The sequence below is a fragment of the Thunnus albacares genome, chromosome 24 (assembly GCF_914725855.1).
Source record: "Thunnus albacares chromosome 24, fThuAlb1.1, whole genome shotgun sequence".
Taxonomy (NCBI): domain Eukaryota; kingdom Metazoa; phylum Chordata; class Actinopteri; order Scombriformes; family Scombridae; genus Thunnus; species Thunnus albacares.
This window is the reverse complement of record NC_058129.1, coordinates 2,207,321-2,230,836: the sequence shown is the minus strand read 5'-3', so window position 1 is coordinate 2,230,836 and position 23,516 is coordinate 2,207,321. Positions and strand designations below refer to the sequence as shown.

Sequence of the window (23,516 nt, the reverse complement as noted above, 5' to 3'; positions counted from 1 at the left end):
CGTAACCGCGCACTTGTTTGAATGACGGAAGGGGCGTATCGTGGAGTAAATAGTAAACTAAATAGTGAAACTGAGTGCTGTTCTGAGTTGAACTATCGCAAAGGTTGGCAAGTAAGAGCGACAACAGTTTACACACTTAGTAATTAATAACGTGTCTTTCACTTCTGTTAAAATGCAAAGTCCGCTAATAGTAGAAAATACACAATACTTAGCCGTAACGCTAACATGGTTAGCTACAGAAGCTAACCGAGAACCCCAGTCAACATTTGACAGTTTAATGTAATTTTTTTATATAAAGGCCGTGGTTTGTTTATCACTCGTATGCCGAATTGACCAGAATAACTTAAAGATTTGGAAAATAGTCTTATTTGTCAAACTTATTAGTCGAATATTGTTAACGAAGGTCCAGTAGCTTTAAATTGACAGTTTTTTAAACTGGAGTTCAGGGAATTAATGCAAATCTATGGATACTAACGACGTGCATATTGTTTTATTTCTTGCAGTCTTGGTGAAACGATGGAACAGGTAAGTTACCGTAGCAGAATACTACAACAAAATATGATTTGCACCACACACAGAGGCTGGTGGGGCTTGTGAGTGTCAGAGATATCAAACAGTGGATCATCTTTCATTCACTGTTGTGCTGCAGTAGTGGCAGCTCCTCTCAGCTCCTCTCAGTAGTGGAGACAGCAGAAACCTGATCAGTGGTGGGTTTTGACGGGTGCCACATCATTGAAGAAAGACAAGGACCCGAGTCCTGCAATGATTAGAACTAGTGCTGCTTTTGAGGGACTTTCAAGTCAGGACATGGACAGCAGGACCGCTCATTTTTCACAATCAAAAAATAGGACTTATGTTTATCTGTGGACCAACAGGCAGTTTCAGGTAGAACTAAAACCTCAGATATCTCCAATAGAATCAAATTTTAACTGCTTCACTGTAATGTTTGTTTGACTACATATTTCTGATTGATTTTTTTGTTTGTGTTGTAGCAGGAGCAGGTTGAATGGGATGATGTGAATAAACTTCTGCAGCATCATGGTTTTAAACCAGTGTACTTTGCCGATCCTGTTGAGAATAAGAACCTTTTAGGTAAGGCTCAGTGGTTCCAATTTCTTGGAAAATGTTACATTTGTAATGTGTTGTGGGGAGAATCAATCTTTTATATATTTTTTGGCATGAAAAGGATAAAAATTCAGTATTCAGCTTTTGCCAGGATGGAATTCCTTTTCCAGGTATAAGTTGAAAATATATTTCCAGGAGCTTGCAGATGCCTTGTTTTTGGAGATACCTCCATTACATCTTAGTCCGTGTGTCCTTAGATTTGGTTCTGCTGGACAAGAAGTCAGCTGGTGAGATCAGGACAACTCTGAGGACAATGTTAACAGACTCTGAGAGGAGACAAGCCCTCATCCAGGAGCTCATCAAGTCCAACAACCAACTCAAGTAAGTCAACCAGTCAGTAATTCTCTTTAGATATGTAGATTTCCATGGAAGATATAGATGACATTAAAAATCAACCATATCTTATTCCAATCAGGATCTTGATTAAACTAAATAAAAAATATGTTAAATCTTGCGTTGTTTACATCCATGTTTGTTAGCTTGCAGTCTTCACTCTGTTAGTGAATTGCTACATTTGTTGACATGTCACTGCTTCCAGCTTAATGCAGAATTACATAAAGCCATAATGTGGACCCACTAGTACAAACATTGCTCCGTATTGCTACTATAGGATCAAAAACTCCACAGGGTACCTTTAATGTCTGTGATGTCATACTTGCGCAGAATATTTATTAATACAAATGTCCTACAAATTTCCTCTCAGGGGACATTAAAGTTTTCTAAGTCTAAGTTTAAGAATAGGGCTTAAAAGAAAAAAATCCCATGATCAAAACCAACAACATGTTAGTCTGTCTCTCAATACTTTCTGACTTACCTACCCTGTCTGTGGCTCCAAGCCCAGCGGTTCCTACGGAGGATGTAAATCTTAAAAAACACAGCTCACAAATACAGCACCAGTCAAAAGTTTGGACACACCTTTCCATTCCCTGGAATGAGATATGTGTACTGTATATATTTCATTTTTTAAAAAGCCGCAGTAATTCCCTGGAACAGCTGGTCACTGTACTTTTTAACAAATGTTACTCAAACAGGAGGAAATAGTGCATTTTTTGGGGACTGTTTACATTGGTAGATTAATCCACATTTTGGTGTTCTAGTGAATATTTCTGCCAGCAGGATGGTGTGTCTGGGATTGAGTCAAAGTAAACTGCAGTGTGTGTGTTCATGGTGATGAAGGAACATGTCACCCATTGTAACAGTGTGACTCAATAGTTTATGGCACAGAGGAATAAGATATATCAGGCTTTTGTTGCTTGACACATTGCCTGCAGTATGTATTACTATGGGTGTTTTGCGACTCTATCTATTCAATAATGTATATGCAGCGCTGTGCCGACCACCTGTCCTCCTGTCATCTAATATCATCAGCATCAGATGAGTATCACAGGGATACATACACCTCCTGAGCTGTATAGCTCAGTGCAGGTATGAAGTGTAAACCTGAAGCTGGGCTGCAGTCAGCTGATCATCACCTCTCCAGTGACAGCTTCAGTAAAAACAACCATTCTGTCAAAAGAAATACAACATGTTGCTGTGTTATATCAATGATAAGACTGTAGTCCTACTGTTTGCTGCTTAATGCTGAAAGTTTACATTAAATGCTTGGTACCTACTCTTTGATCAGATATTTTGTGATTATAAATGATTCCATACTGAATTTGATACCAAACTTTAATAAACCTAGCCCTATTTGAGACATTTTCCCGTAAAATATTCAAATCTTGGATGGACTTTGGTAGAGGTAAAGTGTGAGAAGGATGAAGTAGGTGAAGATAATGCACTTGTGTTGCACTTTGAGATTGAACCTTCTCTGTGTGTCCTCAGAGAGGAGGTTCAGGAGCACATGAGTCAAGCGGCTCATCAGTCTCAGAGGGCCACAGAGCTCGAGGGGCTGCTGGACGAAGTGAAGGCCAGAGTCCAGGACCTGGAGGACCGCTACCTGGGCAAGGCCGTCCAGCAGCACAGCCAGACACAACAACTGCAGCAGGAGAAACAAGACGCACAGGTAGGTCAACAATCTTCTTCACCTGTTTCAAAGAACATTCAAGGGCACCTCAGATGGAGTGACTTTTCAAAGCAGTCATTTTGATATTTGCTTTTTTTCCCCGTTTCATCTCTCTAGAGACGGTGTCAGGTTTTGGAGCAGAAGCTGTCTAAGCAGAGGGAGGAAGCAGCCCAGATTCAGAGGAAACTGTACTTTACCATCAAAGAAGAAGAGAGACGATTAGCTCGTCAGAGTCAGACATTCCAGCACATCTGCAAGAAAGTCAGCCAGCAAACATCTGCAGCAGACCAACAGTAAGAACATGACTGACTTAATAATTTTTCTTGACAAAATACATTGAAAGCTTACTTAAACATTCAACTCATAATTATAATATATTAGACTTGGTTTTTAAAGTTATAATCCTTAAGAATTTTATTAAATCAAACCACGTTTTTGGTACCGTTTATGGTTGGCATTTTTTCGGCAATGGCTATTGAGTTATTAACATTTTGTAATTACTCTTCAATATTTTTAATGTCATTCCCGCTCTAGATTCAAATTGCCTAGTTACACCTACCTATAATGCGAGGCTGCAATGTAAACAGATACACCAGCTGCTCTTCTGTTGCAATTCTGACAAGGTAGCTGTGTTGAGTTCTTTGCTACATCTCTCCATGTTCTTGTACCTGCAGGCTGCTGGATGTGATCGACTTCTATGAGACTAAACTGACTCAGCTACTGGATGAGCTCAGGTAAGATCTGCCTGACTTCACGTTCAATGTTGTTACACTGATGAAATGTCTAATCTAGATTCTCGTAAATGATATGACAGGTGAAGTAGCTGACTGCATCGCCGGCTCAGTTTGCTCATCCAGCAGAACCTGGCAGTGTTTGATAATAGCAGAAATCTTGTCTCTTAGATGTATAGTGACATGAATGGTAGATAAAGAGCTTTGCAAAGTGGCTGCTTTTAATTTTAAAGGATAGGAAAGACTGCCTTCATAAAATACTGACATGTCCACATGTATGATGAAATGGTTCTTGACTACAATAAAAATTCCTTCTCTTCATACTGACTCTGAAGATATTCCCCTGAGCAAGACTACACTGTAAAAGATGGAGGACAACTAGAGCTAATATGAAGCTTCGGCAATATTAAGTTTGCTAAGTCAGGATCTTTCAATGTGGTTCTTTGCCAAGCTGTGGCGGAGGGATACATTCTGATGGTTGTGTGTAGGTTTGTTGTCGTTATCACTCAAGGTGTACCGAGGGCAAATTTCAAAGTGATTTTTTTTTCTTATTAAGACAGGTTTTAAAAAATGGAACGTATCCTTTCATAAAAGAAAAATGCTCACCCTGTGCATTTGTGCCTCTGTTTATGCTACACTCTCCATTTTCACCACAGATCTGTCAAAGGAGAATCAGGAGATCAAACAAGAAGTAAAACTTCCAGCAATGCTACTCCGGCTTTCAAAACCATTCTCAAGGTGGCGAACTTCAATTGATTTTTCAGAAATGGGTTTCACTGTAGCAACAATGTAGCTAATACCTTTGCATTTCATCCCAGGCCTATGAGAAACAGCAAAAGGAAAGCAAAGCTCAAATAGAAGAGCTAAAGCAAGAGCTGGAAACAAGGTTTGTGTAAATGTATTCATTTAGTCTCCATCAGTAGACGAGCGTGTGCCGTCATGTCACTAATCATGTTGATGATGTTCTTCTTTAAAGGCCCACACTGAAAGACGTGAAGTTCTACAAACACAAACTCCGCCGTTTGGAGGGATTACACAAACACAATAACACGAGGTAGGAACACCCAATTACTTTGGAGTTTGGCTTAGTGGTTGCTATAGCCAAGGTTTGATCAGATGATTGGTGATAAAAGTCTGTTTGTGTCTTTTGTACATACAGTATGTGCTCATGTTTACTATGATCATGAGAAAGTCAGTTTGTACCCACTTACTACTTTTAATTCTGCTAGCTCCTTCCTCCTCAGCATATTTAAAAATGCAACAGAGAAGTGGGGGCAATGACTGTAGGAGGCGTGTGATGCAGGGATGGCGTTGTAGAGCTGGAAGTTAGCGCTCAGCCAATCAGCCATGAGCAGCAGCTGCTGTCAGAGTCTCTGTGCTGGAAAGACAGAGTCTGGTGGAGCTTTGACAGTCACTAGAACCACATTTATGGCCCTTAGAGAAAGTTTCAAATCTAAAGCAGATACATAGAAGCTAATTGTGCAGAAAAAGCAGTTTTTACATAGAATGTCATATACATGTGATGTGTGTGATTATGTGTTCAGTGAAAAAAAAACTAGTATCTATTCCAAGCATAGTGTACCCAACTCTCAATCATGGTGTCATGCTGGTTAAGTGATCTTGGTATTGAACTTGTGTCAATCATGTATCAACCATCTTTGCAGACTGCCAAAAGAAGACAACACAACTGACATACATAGGTCGGAAGCTGGAAACATCAGTGACCAAGATAGAGAAGCCACTATGTGTGACCACTATCATCATGTAAGCATAATGTTTGACTCCATAATGTCCAGTAGATGCTGTCAACTGGAAATGTCTTCAAGTTGGTTCTTGATCATAGGATGTAAAATAAGACCTTGATATGCTCTTTTTTTATTTTGCCTTGTCAGTAAAGTAATATGTTTTGTTTTTCCTTTGTGCAAACAGACTGTTTGAGTAAAAAAGGACCCTAAAATATTTAAAGATCCCCTGCAGATGTATTCTATTATGTAAAAATACTCATCATCAATCATTTATATCTATTGGTTTTTCCCAAATTTAAATCTGGATAAACTTTACAGTGTCAGCTTTTGGTAAAATTAGCTCTCCAAACTGTTAACTCTTACCAAAATGTCTTTTTTAATGATAAAGTTTGGTTTGACATGCTCCTGCTGAACATTGATTCTTTTCCTTCTTTTAAAAGCCAATAGGATTCAAGGACACAATACAATATTACATACAATTATCATCAGAGTTGAAAAACAGGCTGGCTAAGGTCATGTTTGTATCTTAAATCCGGGTCTAAAAATAAATAAATACATACAAACATCTAATTTCCTGTCCTTTGTCCTCATCTGTATTCCAGCTGTTGAACGAGATCAGCGCCATTCTGACCAATCCCAACGCTCCGCTACGACTGCACAGACCCTCCTCTGTTGCTCTGAAGCCGGCTGAGTTCCAGGCTGTCCTCCCTACACTGGAGGCCTGGGCCCAGCAGCTCCACCTGCTGAAGGTAAACACCACCACCACAAACACTGCCTGCACACTTCATTTTCACAAACCACTGGAATTAATAAATAGTATCTTAGTGCACTCTCTCTCTAATCTTTCTCCCTAAAAACTATTGACACATCACCCAAGTCCAGTCTTAATCACCTGCTTTGATGTCAGTGAGTCAGTGAGGATGTCATGACACATGGACTTACTGGATTTGCTATGTGTGCATGTGGTTAGGACCTGCAACACAGTTTAAATAAACTGACTGCCAGACTGATGGTGGGGCAGCAGTGGGACGGTGGACGTAATGCTGCAGAAGCTGTAAAGGTGGAGGACATGATGTTGCTAGTGGACACCATGCTGGAATACACCTCTACTGATGATCAGAAGGTAGGGGCAGATAATATGAAGTGCTGTCTTTCAGATTATTTTTGTTCGTGTTGACAAAAGGAGATGTAGTAACATATTGTGTGCATGGCAGGTGCTCAGAAGCCCCACCCGCTTCACTCTGGGCTCCATGGTGTCTCACTTCCAAAAGCTTTTTGACGTGACCTCCCTCAGCGGGGTCTACCCACGTATGAATGAGGTCTACACCAGGCTGGGAGAGATGACCAACGCCATGAGGAACCTCAGAGACGTTCTAGAGCTAGGTACCCCGCAGACACGATCCACGCTTCATGTCTTCATTCTGTTTTTGCACAGTTAGGCAGGAATGAAATAAGAGAACGGACTAAAAGTGATGTTCATGTTTGCGCTGGTTTGTCAGACAGCAGGGTTCCTCCTGCCGAGGTGGTGAACACGGTGGCCAGACTGGTCTCCTCCTCTGAAGACACAACTGGGATCCACAATCTGCTGGGAGACGCCGACATTGACAGGTTCATAGATACAATATGTAGAATAAAGTGAAGCACATTTTCAAACTGGCCAAAAGTAGAGCTTCAGCGATAAGTTGGTTAATCAATTAGTTGATTGACAACTACTTTTTTCACAATAAATTATTAATTTTAGTCTTTTTGTGCGCAAAAACTCCAAACATTCTCTGTTTCAGCTTCTCATATGAAGGGTTTTACTGCTTTAAACTTGAGTTGTCTTTTGTTTTTGGACTGTTGGTCGGACAAAAGACATAAGAAGTTGTCTCTGGATGGTCTCTTGATTGATTTTTTTTACTGTTTTATGACATTTTATACACTATTATCAATGGAAAAAATAATCATTAGATCAATCGATAGTGAAAATAATCGTTAGTTGCAGCTCTAGTCAAAAGTAGAAAAGACTTTGGATTGTTTTTTAAAGCGTTTCTGTCCAGAACAGATGCACTTCTGCTGTCTTTTCAGCAGCCTAATACAGCTGTGTTGCTGACAGGACAGCTGCTTCAGAGATGACTGAATGAATTTATGTTTTAGTAGCATTTACGTCTCACACCAGGAGCCAGATCTCTAAAACTCTTGTGTAGATTCATGACATTCAAGCTGTGTTCACACAGAGCCAGGAATGTGCCGACTCATCTTGTTGTCAGATTCATAAAGCTGTGTGTCATCCAGATTTCTACCTGACGTGTGTTTTTCATCCTTTGCTCTCCTGTTTCAGTATCATCGTCAAGGTGAAGCAGCACGAGGAGTTCTTTCCTGCCTTTTATTCACTTATTCTGGACATTTTACACACTCTGGGTAAATATGACGCAACGAACACCAAGATCACACTGTTTGTTGGGTTGACAGTGGGCTGCATTTTGTGTGGGAGTATGGCATCATACAATATGGATAATATGGACCACAATCATAGATTTTGAAATTCTTTTTCATTTTTAACTAATTTGTCAGCTTTAGGTTACTTCTAAATAAAACCTCTGACTTTGAAGGACATTTAAGAATAATTTTCCTAATTAGAGGAAGGGAGTGATACATTCCTGACTAGTAATGGAAAGCAGTATTAGACATACAGTGGCCTAAATCCCTTTAATTTGTGCTTTTGGGGTCAGGAGGCAGCAGAGATGGTGTCACCTCACAGCAGGCAGGTCCTGGTTTTGACTTCTGTTTTGTGTGTTTCTCTCTCATCATGTGGCTGAGAATGCTGACCCACCACTTAATCTGTGTGTGTGTTTCAGGAGTCAGTCGTCTGGACGACATCCTTCCAGCTCTCAAGTCTTTGAAACAAACTGACAGCGACTGAAGTGTGTGCTGCGGGGTTTTATTTTTTCAATGTCATGACTGTAGAGAGGGATTTCTGGTTTTTAAGAAATCATCACATGATCATGATCCACATGCGGGTAAAGCTACACAATATTGACATGAATGTTTTTTATTGTGAATAATAACCATATCAGACACTCATTGTATCAGTACTGAATCTGTTCTAACTTTTTGATATGAATGACTACAATAAAACTAGCTGAAAAACTAACTGTGAAGTTGAAAGATCACTTACTGAATTAAATGTATGGAAAATATTAAAAAGCACTGCTGGTCTGTGATATTTTATTTCAACATTCTTCATAAACTCGTATAAAGCTCAGTCATATTGTTGGTGGGGTTGTGAGACTTTGACTTATCAAATTCCATCATCATGTCATAATTCATACTTTAAACTTCTTCACTTCAACCCCCCCTTCACAAAAAGCTTAGCAACCTACATAACATGAAAGGAAATGAAACACATCTCCCAATAACATACATCGTAGAGTCCTCAGGATGGATGAGTTTGCAGGTTGTGGAGCGCAAAGTTTTCCTTACACCTATAAATTTATTTATAGAGTAATACTGATAATGTATTAATAATGCTTGACTCACCAAGAAATTGCACGTGCTGGCTTTTTAAAGGAAAATACTGATATTCTTTAATTTCACTGCCTTTAAATTTGACTATTAGGCAAAAAATACAATGAATGGATATTTATTTTTTTTCAAACATAGCTTAGGAGGGTGGGGGGGTTACTAGCTGGGTGAATCTGGACTCCCTGATCTCAGTATTTTTAAAGTCCTGGCTGGAAACAAAGCTGCCACCACAGTTAAGTCACAGCAAACATGAGTATTGACCACACAGGAATATGAGGGTCTTTGTAAGCAGATCTGTAAGAGAATAAACTAAGACACCAATTTTATCAGGTTGTCACATCATTAGACAGAAACCATTTATATGTTTATGATGCCCTAAATGAAGGATAGATTTACAATTTTTTAAGTGTCTTGAAACAACAAGGTTTTCCTCTCTGTAATCATTCCTCCTGTTCATACTGGATATTAAAAGATCTCTTGAAATGTGCATTCAATGTAAGTGATGGAGGCCAAAATCCACAGCGTGTCCACACAGTCATGTAGCAGTCACCCATTCTTGGGACTTGCTGTTATTTCTTTGTTCCGAATTCGTGTAACTGAATGTCAAAATTCCTCTGAGTTGATTGGAGGGTTATCCAGATCACCTGTTGTGCAGGGTGTGGGGACTGGCTCATTGCATTCCCCTCTTGTCCAATCAGGGTATGACGACGCCCTTTTTCTGGGGTTTAAGAGAGGAGAGAATCTGCACACTTAGGTCACTCTGATCTTTCCTCAACTTACTGCATTTGAGCAGAGACTGTTAGCCAGAAGCTCTGGTCTCCTTTGCTGTCATTTGCATTTCTGATTGAGGGTGACTTTGAACGTTCTGGAGCTTAGCTTGAGGGAATATTAAAAAAATAAAGCCTTCAACCAAGTTACCTGCATTAGGGTGGAGTTTTAGTGCTATTTGTGCAAGAGATTTTGCTTGCCTAACGATAGCCTGCAGGCTTTATTTTATTATGTCTATTTATTTCATAAAAACCCTCCTATATACATTATTGAAGAGGCATTTGTTATTATTGAGGAGGCATTTTTTCATTATAATTGAAGAGGCAGTTGTTGCTGTTGTTAAGGGACATTTTCCATTGTGCAGAAACTTGTGAGGTTGTTTCTCCAACTAAATATTATTATTATTATTATTATTATTATTTTGTTGTTGGGAACTGGTTCTTAGGCTTCTTCCCGATCAGCTGAGGTCTGGGGAATCAGTACCACCACAGTCATTTTGTGCAAAAATGCATTTAAAAGTTGATGTGAAGCTTATATGAGTCTTCATCAGTCTGAGTTAGTCATATCAAGTGGATATCTGACACATTTACAGTCTTTTTAGCATCAAATTCCCTCTTTATGTTTCCTCAGACAGTCTTTCCCTGTTGAGCTGTGGTGGAAGTATAGTAACAAAAAGAGGAACTTTGGCACTAAAAAGACTAATGTTTCCATTTAGTGTCTGAAGTTGCATTGACTAAATAAATTGTTACAATGAGCATCTGCAGCTTTTCTAAACCTAGTATCTATTCAAGTCACAAATAGCCAGTACAGCTTTTTCACCAGTAGATGGCAACATTTTCCTGGTTAATGAACATACTGTATCTTCACCAGGACTGCAGCGCTCTCTGCCATGCAAGTATATATATGTATGTATGTACATAATGAGGTGCTTAAAGATACACAGTACTTTAGTGAATGGGTTTGACCATTACAGCACTACTTCACATTACTGAGAACCATTTTCATAAGTGTGTGTGTTTCCTATGTTCAGGCAGCCACTGACTCCTAATCATTTTACTGCAGTGTGAGTGAACATGCAGAGGCTTGACACTTGACTTATATAATCCATCACAGTTACCAACATGTCTACTTATTTATTTTTCCTTTTTCTTAACGATCAGTGGAATTCCCCAGAAGGAGAATAGAGATTCGATACTTCAAAGCTAGCATTTATTAAGAAGACATTGAGTGTCTAATTAAAGTCATTTGGATTTAAATGCACTACAAAGTATACAGAGGTGAAAAGAGCAGACTTTACTTGAACACCCATGAACTTTGCAGAAACTGAAGCCCTTTATAACACCTTCCTCAAGCATAACAAGGGCTGCAGTTGCTACACTGGTCATTGAATATGGATGTGAACACCACTAAACATCCTGAGAACTACAAACTACAGAAAGCCAAAATAGTGCATTTTGTCCAAAAAAAAAAAAAAAATTATTTTAAACTGCTGCATTTATGTACAATCTCTTCACAAAGAAGGCTGTTTTATGTCCAACTGTCAAGTGTTGGTCTTCACTATGTTACTTGTGTACAAAACCAAAATATACATCATCAAGTCATTATCATTTGTATTTTAGCTACAATTTCTATAGTTCTAATAAAACAATGAAAGCCTTTATGTATTTGACTTTTTGGATTACTATAAATTACCATTACCTATCTAATTAAGAAATCACTATAATTATAATATTCAGTTACTTCCATTATTTGTCTACTGATGTTGTCATTAGATCTTTCAAGCTCTGATATATACAGATACTCTCCTTTGAGAGGCCACCTGCACACTTTCAGTGAAAAACTCAATATGTCCCCTTTCAGAACATTGTCCATTTACTGAAAAGACACAAGGTGTTTGAATGTGGTTTCAGTGTGTACACTATCATTATGCATAAACCAACACAGTTTGTAGGGTAATGTGTTGAATATAGTTCTTATACAAAAACAAGAAGCTTAAGGGACGTCTTAGGATCAATTTCCCCATGGGGATCAATAAAGTACTTCTACAAAAACAACACAGATTCTTAAAAACCAACAAGGAAAAATTTGATCAAATTACCTCAAAATGTGTTAATGTGCAGCATTCCAAAACAGAAGGTAAGATGGATATTTGCAAATGGAAGCTTTTACTGAATGTAGGCAACACACAGACATGAATTCAACTGGCATTTGTAGGGCACAGGCTGAGGTACATGTGGGTGGGCGTCCTGCCCTGGAGGCATCTTCCCCCATCTTCCCCTTACTCAGGGGTCAGCAATTAGGTTCAACCATAGGCAGGTTGTTTTCAGGATTTTTCATTGCAGGGTTGTTGGTGCAGTGGAAAGAAAGGTCTAAATTTTTTGTTTATTTCTTTTATTTCATTTAAGAATACAATAGATTTGTAACACTGTTAATCACTATATCTGAGGGGGAAATGGCATAAACACACATTTCTGTTCGACTGCCAACCATTTGTGTTTGTGAGGAACAAATCTGTTCTGGTTGCGCAGGCTAAAGTTGTGGAATTCACAGATTAAACTTTGATTTCTGGTGGGTTTATGAGAATTAATTTCAGCACCATGCACTGTTCAAACAGTATGGCGCAACCATAGTTTTAATGCTTCCCCTTGTGTGGGGGCAGGATTAGATGTAACACGATTATATTACAATAACTGGGATTCACAGGAGCTTTGTGTTCTGCAGGGCCAGATTAGGCCCACAGGCCACTATTTGCCTACCACCGCCCTAACTCAAGGCACAGTGATTCACAGTGATAAAACAGCCAATAAGATAACCCATCAAAAACATTGCTTCATGATAACCGTGTGTTCCTGCACATGACCCAACACATCCTTTCTTTAGAAGTGAAATAGAACATTACCTGTTGGTTACCTGAGGTACCAAGCTGATTCAGCACTGCAGTGCCAGACTTGTTCAGCCCATCTTATGCAACATAGCAACCACTCCCTGTTTTCCAATAACAAACAGTTGTACACACATGATTCACCGATAATCAATAATGAAATAAATACAGCGTTGTCTTGGATATTAATATTTATACATTCATTGAATTTAGTGGAGGAAAGTAACTAAGTACATTTACTCAAGTGCTGTGCTTAATTTGAGATACTTGTACTTTACTTGAGTATTTCCATTTGATGCTACTTTATACGTCCACTCCACTACATTTATTTGACAGCTTTTCAGATGGAGATTTGACACAATGGATAATATAACAAGCTTTAAAATACAACACATTGTTAAAGATGAAACCAGTGGTTTCAAATCTTTTTGGCTTTTGAAGTCTTACAAAAAGCAGTGTGTAGTCGGGGTCACATTTCAGATGAGTTGTTAACAGCTCCACCAAATAGTGATTTTTCCCTCTAAACTTCTCACATGCTTTCATTTCAATAAATGTTCAAATGATCCAATATTTCACCAAAAATCAAATATTAGAGAAAAAGTCTAAAAATTGAAAACAGATTTGTTTTTTCTTCTTTCCTCTCCCATTAATCATCTCACCACCCCTCAGATTTATCTGCTGACCCTTTGGAGGGGCCCGACCCCTAGGTTGGGAACCACTGGGCTAAACTAGCTAACTGTATATAAAGTAGTGTAAACTAGCTCCACCTCCAGCAGCTACAACAGTAACATGCTGCTCTAACACTGATGCTTCACTATTAATAATCTAATGATGTCATATATAATAATATATCAGTCAGAGGGACCAAAGCACTAGCCTACTTTTACTGCAATACTTTAACTACAACAAGCTGATAATGTACTTTTACTATAGTAGGATTTTTCATGCATGACTTTTACTTGTAATGGAGTATTTTCACATTGCTGTATTGGTATTTCTACTGAAGTAAAGGATGTGAATACTTCTTCCACCACTGATTGAACTGATTTGTTTAAGTAGCAAATTGGATTTTTCTCAAACAGATGGCATCGCTGCAAATCTTGCAGTGCGATGATGACTTTGGTTTGGACAAAACCAAAAAGAGTTGATACATTGTTATTATCAGCAATGTTTTCGAACAAAAATCACCTTTACAAGTGAATATGATTCATTAAAAAAAAGACATGCTTTACAACTTTATAACTCAAAGCGACATAAACTCTGTTTTTAACCAGTCAACCCCCTCATTAAATGGTACGGTCCGCAACTGCCACTTGGTTGCTAGGAGGCGGAGACGCTAGAAGTAAAACGCAGTGACTGGCTCTGCCCCACACTAGTGCCTGAGCAGCATTAATAACGGTTCTGCGTCACTCACTGCTGGGATAATTCGGTGGATAGTTCGATATGGGACGATACGGCAGGAAAGCATGTTGACATGTTTTTTTCTTTTTAACCGTTATCCCGCCGTTTGACAGCTGAAACTATTAAAGAATCTTATTTATGTTGTTGATAATGGCTGCCGAGTGCACTCAAGATGCAGTTCTGGACTTTCTGAAGGAGAACGGCGGCAGAGTGAAAAACGCGGATTTAATTGAACATTTTAAGGCCGTATTCCCGGAGCAGCCGGAGAAGAAAGCTGCTGTCCGGCAGAGATTTAAAAGCTACGTTGACAACATTGCTTTCGTGAAAACCGAGAATGGAGTTAAATATGTCTGCCTGAAGAAAAAGTTTCGAGGTTCGGTGAAGAAGCAAGAAGACACGAACGTCAGTGACAACACAACCGAGCCAGGAACGGCACCATTACACGTTTCAAATCATGATAAAGTCATTTACCGTTATCCCACCGGCTCACACCCAGCAGACAGCGGCCAGGTTGGTGCTGACGCCGCTGAGGAGGAGCCAGCACCGCCGCATGAAGTGCGACAACAAATACCACCTGGCTCAGGTTACGGAAATGACAGCCAGGTGAGAGTTCCGCATGATTTCAACCCTGCAGCCATTTTTCCGGACAAACAAGAAGACAGAAGTAAGTGTCATGAGTTTGTTTGCATAGTCGAGCAAGTGGACAACAGCTCAGGTGAGATGGGAAACAGAGAAAGCTTTCAGAGAGAGAAGACGGACTCTAAGGACCCTAAGGTGGAGCAGGTTGGAAACGCGCCAGACATACCTAAGATTGCAGTGATTGAAGCTTCGCCTCTCCCTGCTGAGGGCTCCATGTTCACCCTGCCTGGGCCTGTGCAAACTGGTACAACAGGACAGGTAGACACTTCTCAAGCTGGACTCAGTGCCAGAGACAGACAGGTTGAAACTGAATCTCAGTCACCAGAGGACCAGAAGGAAGCGGACCAGGTTCAAGTGGTGACCAGGCGACGAAACTCTAGAGCATCCCAGCGTAGATTTCTCTCCAGACAGACTGATTCAGGCGACAGGGAGAATGAGGGGCAGCTGGATGCACAGAGCCTGTCCGGCAGCGAGGGTGACATCACCCCGAAAGGCAGTCGCAAACACTTCATCGAGGTCATGATGAACAGTTCTCCCCAGGTGAGGCGCAGCATGGTGTTACGCAACTCGGTCTACCTGTCGTCCAGGAGCGACAGCGACTCGGCCTCCTTGGTGTCCTGCAACCTGGACGATGACAGGACCTCTGTCGCCCTGGACCCCCTGGAGCATGAGTGGATGATGTGTGCTTCAGATGGGGAGTGGGGCAGCTTGCAGCGCCTCCTCACCACAGAGCCCAGCCTGGTCCTGAGGAAGGATTTTGTGACTGGTTTCACCTGCTTGCACTGGGCCGCCAAGCACGGCAAACCTGAGCTGATAGCTCTGATTATTAACTTCGCCAAGCAGCACAACGTCCCCATCAGCGTCGACGTCCGCTCCAACACCGGCTACACACCCCTGCACATTGCTGCCATGCACAACCACATGGATGTGGTGAAGCTGCTGGTGGGCGCCTACAACGCAGATATTGAGATCAGAGACTACAGCGGGAAGAAGGCCTGCCAGTACCTCACCGATAACGTGAGCTTGGACATACGGGACATCATAGGAGCGTACGAGCATTCTGACTCAGAGAACTCAGACCGCAGGGACGGAGGCCGCTGGAGGTTCTCCAAGGTTCTCCAGTCCAACCTGAAGGCCCACTGGCTCCTCAACCCCAACGATGGTGACTCTGTGGACGGGGACGGTCGTCCCAAAGAGAAACTCCTCAGGAGGAAGTCATCTCTCAGCAAGATGAAGCCCGCACTGCAGAAGCTCCGCATGAGGACGTCGCAGATCGTCCACAGCACGTCGTTCCGCGACGCAGAGGAGCGAGAGGGGTCTAGAAGAGGTTCCTTTAAGTCCAGACCTAAGACGCATTTCTTTGGGTGAGATCAGCACAGACAGGAAGTGATACAGGGATGATGACAGTAGTTATTGCAACATTGTGGCAAAAGACATTGCAGTTTAACGACTGGGCTAAAAGTACAAATAACAGCGGTGTGGAGCTGGGGTTCAAATTTAATAATTTTCTAAATTGACTCTTGATAGGGTGGAAGATCTCTAAAACTCCATTCTACCAGTATAATAAATAATCACATAAATTAATGTTAAGGAGAGGGAGGAAAATTATTACATTTATCTCATTATCCAGCAAACATTTGTTGTCACAGAATGTATTGTGTATCAGAGGGTTTGATATTTGATAATGAAATGCACAAAATAGTCTTCTCTGTGACTATGCACAGTAGAACATATCAGTGTAACCGTGGAAGAGATGCTCAGGCAGTTTGAGACTCAGGAATACAGGTGATACAGGATCTACAACCTAGATTAGGATCACTAACAGTTTGACTGTTTATGCTAGATGTTCATTTAGGCAAGTTTTCCTCTTAATTAGTTTTGTAAGAACCTTCCAGTGATAATAACGCTAACTGGCCACCCACTATGTCAAATATGCATCACGTTAGCGTCGTAATCCATTTGAAAAGATAACCTAGATTAGATGTACAAACACAGATGGTGACATTTGTTGTAATGTGACTGCAGGTCAGGCTGCTTCTCTCTATCCGTCCACACAGCTCCACACTAAAGCCTCCCGACCTTGAGTCTGTAATCTGGATCACTGCGGGCAAGATTTCATGTCACAAGGTTTTAGTGTCAGACTGAGTCAGCTGCATTTACAGTAAGAGGGCTCCCACTGGACTGAATTTCTAGAAAAAATATTCCACGATATTGTGAATTTTTAAAAAGTATCTGCTATGGACAGACCGGGGAATTCAGACAGGTACTTTCTTAAAATAAAAAAAGCTCTTTAGATGGCGCCAGTGTAGTGTGGAGGAAGTCTGATCTGTTCACACTTTACAAGACCAGAATTTAAATTTGTCCAAGCAGACAACAAACAACAGTTTGTACTTTAATTACCTCATTTTTTTTTACCTCAACTCTCCTGGTTCCTCTTCAGCCTCAAATGACTGATTTCTGACAGACCTCCCCTTGATACTCATGCCATCCTGATCTCTCAATAAATTGGCTAAATCGTCTTTTTTAAAGCACTGTAAAACAAGAAAGTTTACAAATAGTTCACTTTTTTAAAAAAAAATGGTAGATGTTTCATAATGTATTGCATGAGATAATGGATGGAAAACAGCATAAAAGAGTTTTAGAGCGTGGACTGAAGTATGGTAGTACATAGTCATGAAATTTTACATTAGTATGTCTGTGACAGCAGGGCTCTGAATCACACGCACAAAAATATTCATTTAATCCACAGCATGCTGCTTCTTGTCAGAACTTGCCTTTTACTCGCATAACTGTACAAGCTTCTCATGTCAAGATCAAGCTGTGTTCAGGTTCTTAACAAGAGGCCTGCGGAGATGACGGTCGATTGCCTGGTTTTCTGTGAACATTTAATCGATTATAATTCCCCACGATGGTGTATAAATTCAGTGATGTTTGTAAGGAAAGGCTGGTTTGTCAGTGAAGCTCAGAGGGGAAATTTCATCTTGCTTTTTTGAATCTTTTCAGTGTTTCTATATAAAGAAGCCAGACTGTGTGCTTTAATGACAGTGCACAGTCACTGTTGTCCGACCACAAGTTTAAACTCTCACCGTTTTCACTGTGCACTTGAAGTATCTACTCACCACTGTTCATTGACTCATACGCTATTTTGATTTTATGTTGTTTCCTTTCCTTTGGACTGCACACAACAGTTTGTCTGAGTTGTCTCCAGCAGAGCTTTGACTGATAATTGTCCAATTTTAGCTCGTATCTGCTATATCACTATCAGTGTTTATGTCAGCTGGGGCTGCAACTAAGAATTATTTTCATTATCAATGATTTTGTTTAAGATTTCAGAAGATACTGGAGAAGGCTTGGTATAATTTCCCAGAGTCAAAAGTGGCATCTTCAAATGTGTTTTGTCTGACTAAAACCTAAATGCAGTTTACTATCACGTGTGACAAAGAAAATCATGACATCATTACATTTGAGATGCTTAAACCTGCACATTTTTGCATCTTTGCTTAAAAAACGATTGAAACAATTATTTGATTATCAAAATAGTTAATTTTCAGTTCTATCAAATAATCTTAATTGTTGCAGCTCTGATATCAGCTGATAAGTAATAAGACATGTCAGTAGAGAAATGTCAAAGATGTTCAAGGTAATATATAAATTTCCTCCATTCCATAGTCTGTCCACCAGAGGGTGCTGACAAGCTTATTTTTACACTGTATAATATCCTGCAAACTACAGACTTTGCTCACTATTCTTTTAGGACAACATTAAAGGAATACTTATCAAAAATGTTATGTTTATGTTAAACAAATATCTACTGATATATCTTCAAACATCTTTATTGGTATTGGCCTCAAACATCCAGAGTCAATCAGGCTGGTCCTTTTTAACTGTTCAGATCATTTGTTTTTAGACAGGCCTTAGTGTACTGCATGAAAGCCCATCCCTGCCAGTGTTCATTAGTAATTGGTAAGATGAAAAGTTTATAGTAATATAACAGTATGTTCTGATTACAGTATGAACTCCAGAGAATGTATATTTTCATCATTCCTAACTTTTTATTTGCTTATTTTGTTTTGCATACTTGAGCTTCCATACCTGAGACTATTAAGTGGTTCTTAAAGACCACTAGTGTTTTGTCCACCAGAAAGTTCTGACTGCTCTGATTGTATTTAAGTTGTAAAATGAACAAATGCAGTGTGACATGGTATTTGGACATAGTTTACTGTAGGTTCTTGTTGCCACTTCTATATATCTGAGATTCATTTAACATTGAAATGTCTTCTTTTGAATCTAGCAAAAACCTTCTTTGACTCAATGGCACCTTTTACTTACCATTCATTACATCTTTTGCACATTTTAACAAAACAGCTCTTGGATTTGTATTTGCACGTTATGATTTGTTACATAACACTACATCTTTTAAAGGGCTAGAGCAATCGTAAATATGTACCTTAGGTGCCTGTAACTGGTTATGGGGATTATTTTGATTGTTTCTTTTTACTATGATTCAATAAATAATACAGTATTGCACTATAAAAGACTGTGTCTGATTTCTTTGCTCTTGGTAGGTGTAAAGTGAAAAAATAGTTGCTATTTTATGTCAACTAAGAATAGTTAATCAAAGCATGGGCATTGTAGGGGTCTTGAGGGGGGTCCCAGTGGTCCTTGAGGGGGTTCTGTGGGGTCTCCAGGAAAAAGAACATGTTCTATGATCTGTAATCTGACCCTTCTCCCAATTAGAAAATTGTAGTTTGACAAAATATGTTTTTAGCCACATCTTACAGTCTTCATTAGTGAGTTGTGACATGCATCAGAAAGCTCTAGAAAAGGCTACAATAAACCTCAGTTTTCACCACTATTATCTACTTGATAAGATGAAATTTGATGTGATCCTCAGCCTCAAGAAGTTGTGAGTTGAGCCACTAGATGGCACTATATTAAAGGCTGGACTGCAGCAGAAGCCTCCTCTTCTCACTGTGTCATTATGACTCACCAGAGGTGGATCGTACAGACTGGATTCTCCACAGGGAGCGGAGGATAATCTGTGGCTTCTGCACATAATGACAGTTTTTGTTGAATGAATGCTTTCCACTGTGTCCAAAATTCTCCCGCAAGGAAGTCAATTCCCAGAAATCTGAGAAAGATTACGTATCATGCCTGCTAAATGTTTTTGTGTGTGTTTTGACTATCAGCAGGGTCAGAGGTGTGTGTCTTAGAGAAAAAGAGCCTGCTTTGTCTTTTTAGCCTACCCAGACACAAAAAGGATTGAAGTGTCTCCTCAAATGTCTCTCTGTCATTCATGATGTATCACTCTGCTCTCAGGATTAGCCTCTGCACCAAATCCTATTTTCCTGTCCAGAGAGGCTGTTTTGAAACATCCGCCGGGCCATGCTCAATTTAGAGAGAAATGCACAGATTTGTCAGGGTTATTTCTCTGCATTAGGTTGTTTTACACGCTGGCCATGTTGCTTAACAATGGGAAGATCAAGCTGCAGTCAGCTGAACCCCCCCCATCCCCCACCCCCAATCTCAAATTTTATCATTATTGTTTAACGCCAACAGGACTAAGCATTACCTGATTAACCCACTAGGGCACCCCGTTCCCCAACTTAGTTTGTTTTTAAGTTCATTTAATATCTGAGAATATGCACCATATAAGCATAATATCAACATACCTGTACTAAAGGTATTAAAACTAAAGTGTGACAGAGGGCCTCTCTATAAAACAAGGCTTTAATATTAGTTAAAAATACAGGAACTGCCTTGAGGCCTTTTTAATTTCAGTTTGTATGATTCAAATGAACACAAACTAATGACCTCGTTGTAAATCTGGGGCCTATGGGGCCCCTCAGGGTCTCAATAATGAGAGGAGAGCTCATAATCCAGCCTTGGAGCTAAGAGTGAAAATATGTTTTTTGTGATTTTGTTGAACTTCAACTCAGTGGTTCTCAACCTGGGATTGGGATCTCTTCAACGAGTCACAAGGTAAATCGGAGGAGTCAGGTGATGATAAACTGGATAGAAACAAAGACAAAAATGGTGCAGCTAGGTTAAAATGTAAAGTCCCTCCCTGACTAAGGCATATGCACCCTGTGATAAGGGCTTACAAGTAAAACATTGCTTTATTCAAAAAATGTTGAGCAATGCTTCTTTAACTCTTAAACCCTCTGTGTTTTCCCCTAAATCCACTTGAAATACTAATCTATAGGTCAAAGAGGCCTCATCATTGTTGTATTTCAGTTTCATGTTCACATCTAAATCTAACACACAGCTACAACATTAACATTTCTCATTGTGCTCCTTGCTCAAATAACAGGCCATCACGTGTCTACTTTGAATGTAATTTTACAATAATCACTTTGTCCCCATTTCAATCTAATCACTACAATTCATCATCCTGTTCTCTCTGTCCTTGTTAAAAAGAACAACATCTCATGATGTGTTCAGGTTACAGGATCACTCATCTGTGTGTGATACAGCTGATGATGAGAGCTCCTCTCATCATGGAGTACAGGAGGAGGACTTAATGCTGCCTATTTCAGTGATGGAGACTAATCACTGCAATCTAACACACTCAACCTGGCCAAGTACACACACTCTAATGTATGGAAGCCCAGGGCCGCCATGATCCATGGCAATGTCTTTTGATGGTTAAAATATTTACATTATAATGTGATGTATATGTATTTAATATGTGGAGTTTTGTTGTTTTATGTGTTTAAAATAATTTTGAAATTAATAATAATTAAAAAATAAAAATAATAACTGGTTACAGACCTGGAGTCAGTGATAAAACGACAGGTGGCTCAGTCTCTCAGAGGCAGTTTATTTATTAGTGATTAACATGTTCTTGTCACAAGTGGGACATCTTTCTCAATCTGTCGATACAATAAAGTTTAAGAGACTAACTTCACATGATTAAAGTAAAACGCACTTTAAAAAGGCATTGCAATACATTCACTGTGACCATGGTAAATCATTGGTGCAACACAATCAATAAATTGGACATTTGCACGGAATAGTTTCCAACTGAAGTGTATATGACACATTGCACAAGGTAGAGCTGACAGAACAATAACATATTTATAGAAATACCAACGATATGTCTTATGATAACACTTTTTATACAAATATAAAGTAAAACATCGTAATTCTGGACAACACGGTCATTAACACCTCCAAGTGCTGGATGAATGAAGTCAAATTTAACATTGAAAGCAGTCTGGCTGATGACTTTGGGAAGTATTTTGGTCATTTTGGCACATAAAGCTATTAATTAAAAGGGGAACTTCACCAATTTTTGTATTTTGTACTTTCTTTGTTTCCACATATTGGTGAGTACTACTGCAAATGTGAAAAAAGTAGTATAAAGCCTTTTGTGTCTCCAGAGGGAGCTGTGTGAAATCTGCCTCAAGTGATGTCACTTGAGTCAGTGTCAGCTGAAGACTACAAGTTTGAAAATGAAAGAAATCTGGGGGTGTGGAGTTCATCTCTGCTTGAGGCTAGCTGCTTAAAGCTACATTAGCTGCTACCACCATAACACACCAGAATCGCCAACTTAACTGTTGGTGGCCAAGTTGCACTGTGGGTAATGTAGGTGCCAGGTTTTGACAAGGAATAAAAAGACAATCTGTTCTGCTGCATCAAGGCACTGCACCTTTAAATATAAGGACCAATCAAACTGTGTCAGCTTGCAGTAGATTAGCTAGACTACATGGAAAGATAGGCAGTTCCTGATAATTCCATGTATAAATAAGAAAAAAAATATTTTTCTTAGATTTCTGCAACCACTGAGCCACACAACACTAAGATTAATATATATTATACTTATTGGTTGGAATATTCTCATCCAAAATTCATTAGCTGTTATGAGTAATTATCTAAAGGATACTTCTATACATACATGACTTTACACTTTTTCATAAAATATTAGAGTTTCACAGTGAATAAGAGGTGGCACAAAGTTTTTAGCAAACATTTTGGATGGATTGGATGGACATTGCACTAAAAATGTTATACATATAAAAAAGTAATACTTATTAGACAAATATAGTGCTTATCTTATCAGATCTGGTCCACACAGTACCACTTAATTCTAGCATAGAAATAAACACATTCAAAACTTATTTACACTTAATTTCAAAAATATGCTTTTTGATCAAAAGTGTAAATGAAGTCAATCTCAATGAAAAATCACCAAGATGTTTGATTGATTTGTTCATCTTGAACTAAACGTCCATGGTTACAGTATTATACATATTACATTATATCATGCACAATCACAATTATGGAAACATACAGTACATGGAGACAGTGCAGGAATATTTTAAAAAAATCAAAACAGATCAATACTGCTAAGGCATTTAGGTTCCACATGTGCTTAGATTGTCTGTGATTATTTAACATAAAGTTGAAAGACATCAACACTTAAAGAAACTCAGTCAGTTAACTGATTAAATATCAGGCACCAAAGTCATCCACCATCGCCTGACCATCTAAAACATAAAATACAAATGTGGAGCAAAGCTAGAGGCAACATAAACTTAATGGAATAATTTGACATCTTGGGAAATATGCTTATATGAAAACTAATTAGATGAGAACAACCACCACAACAACAAAAACAAAATTAAACACAAAAACCAAAGTGTAGCAACGGCAATTTGCCGTTTAATGGCTAAGTTGAGTTAAAATGGCAAACTGTCATTTTTACACTTGGG

At 39.4% G+C, this 23,516-nt stretch overlaps 2 protein-coding genes across 4 annotated transcripts; both read left to right on the top strand.

Moving 5' to 3' along the window:
* Positions 1 to 8,739, top strand: cep70 (centrosomal protein 70). Of its 3 annotated transcripts, XM_044345405.1 has the most exons (17): positions 1 to 111; positions 504 to 525; positions 993 to 1,092; positions 1,323 to 1,446; positions 2,950 to 3,130; positions 3,248 to 3,423; positions 3,805 to 3,864; positions 4,518 to 4,599; positions 4,680 to 4,747; positions 4,838 to 4,915; positions 5,526 to 5,625; positions 6,209 to 6,355; positions 6,577 to 6,729; positions 6,821 to 6,989; positions 7,106 to 7,214; positions 7,927 to 8,006; positions 8,444 to 8,739. In XM_044345405.1, exons 2-17 carry the CDS (start codon positions 517 to 519, stop codon positions 8,506 to 8,508), a joined length of 1,701 nt encoding a protein of 566 aa, XP_044201340.1. In that variant the 5' UTR covers positions 1 to 111; positions 504 to 516; the 3' UTR covers positions 8,509 to 8,739. The 3 variants fall into 3 exon arrangements, with proteins under 3 accessions (XP_044201340.1, XP_044201338.1, XP_044201339.1); XM_044345403.1 differs by lacking the exons at positions 1 to 111; positions 504 to 525 and adding an exon at positions 565 to 885 and having other exon boundaries at positions 6,818 to 6,989; XM_044345404.1 differs by lacking the exons at positions 1 to 111; positions 504 to 525 and adding an exon at positions 567 to 885.
* A 5,351-nt stretch (positions 8,740 to 14,090) lies between these two features.
* Positions 14,091 to 17,367, top strand: LOC122976682 (ankyrin repeat domain-containing protein SOWAHC-like). The gene has a single exon (XM_044345304.1). The coding sequence runs from the start codon at positions 14,299 to 14,301 to the stop codon at positions 16,165 to 16,167; it is 1,869 nt and encodes a 622-aa protein (XP_044201239.1). The 5' UTR covers positions 14,091 to 14,298; the 3' UTR covers positions 16,168 to 17,367.
* The last annotated feature ends 6,149 nt before the right edge of the window (positions 17,368 to 23,516 follow it).

What these genes read in the sequence shown, in the direction of transcription:
- cep70 (XM_044345403.1), top strand. Translation starts at nt 763, where the DNA reads ATGATTAGAACTAGTGCTGCTTTTGAGGGACTTTCAAGTCAGGACATG. An exon ending in AAGTCCAACAACCAACTCAA is followed by an intron (nt 1,447 to 2,949) that starts GTAAGTCAACCA and finishes GTGTGTCCTCAG; the next exon opens with AGAGGAGGTTCAGGAGCACA. An exon ending in AGGAGAAACAAGACGCACAG is followed by an intron (nt 3,131 to 3,247) that starts GTAGGTCAACAA and finishes TCATCTCTCTAG; the next exon opens with AGACGGTGTCAGGTTTTGGA.
- LOC122976682 (XM_044345304.1), top strand. Translation starts at nt 14,299, where the DNA reads ATGTTGTTGATAATGGCTGCCGAGTGCACTCAAGATGCAGTTCTGGAC.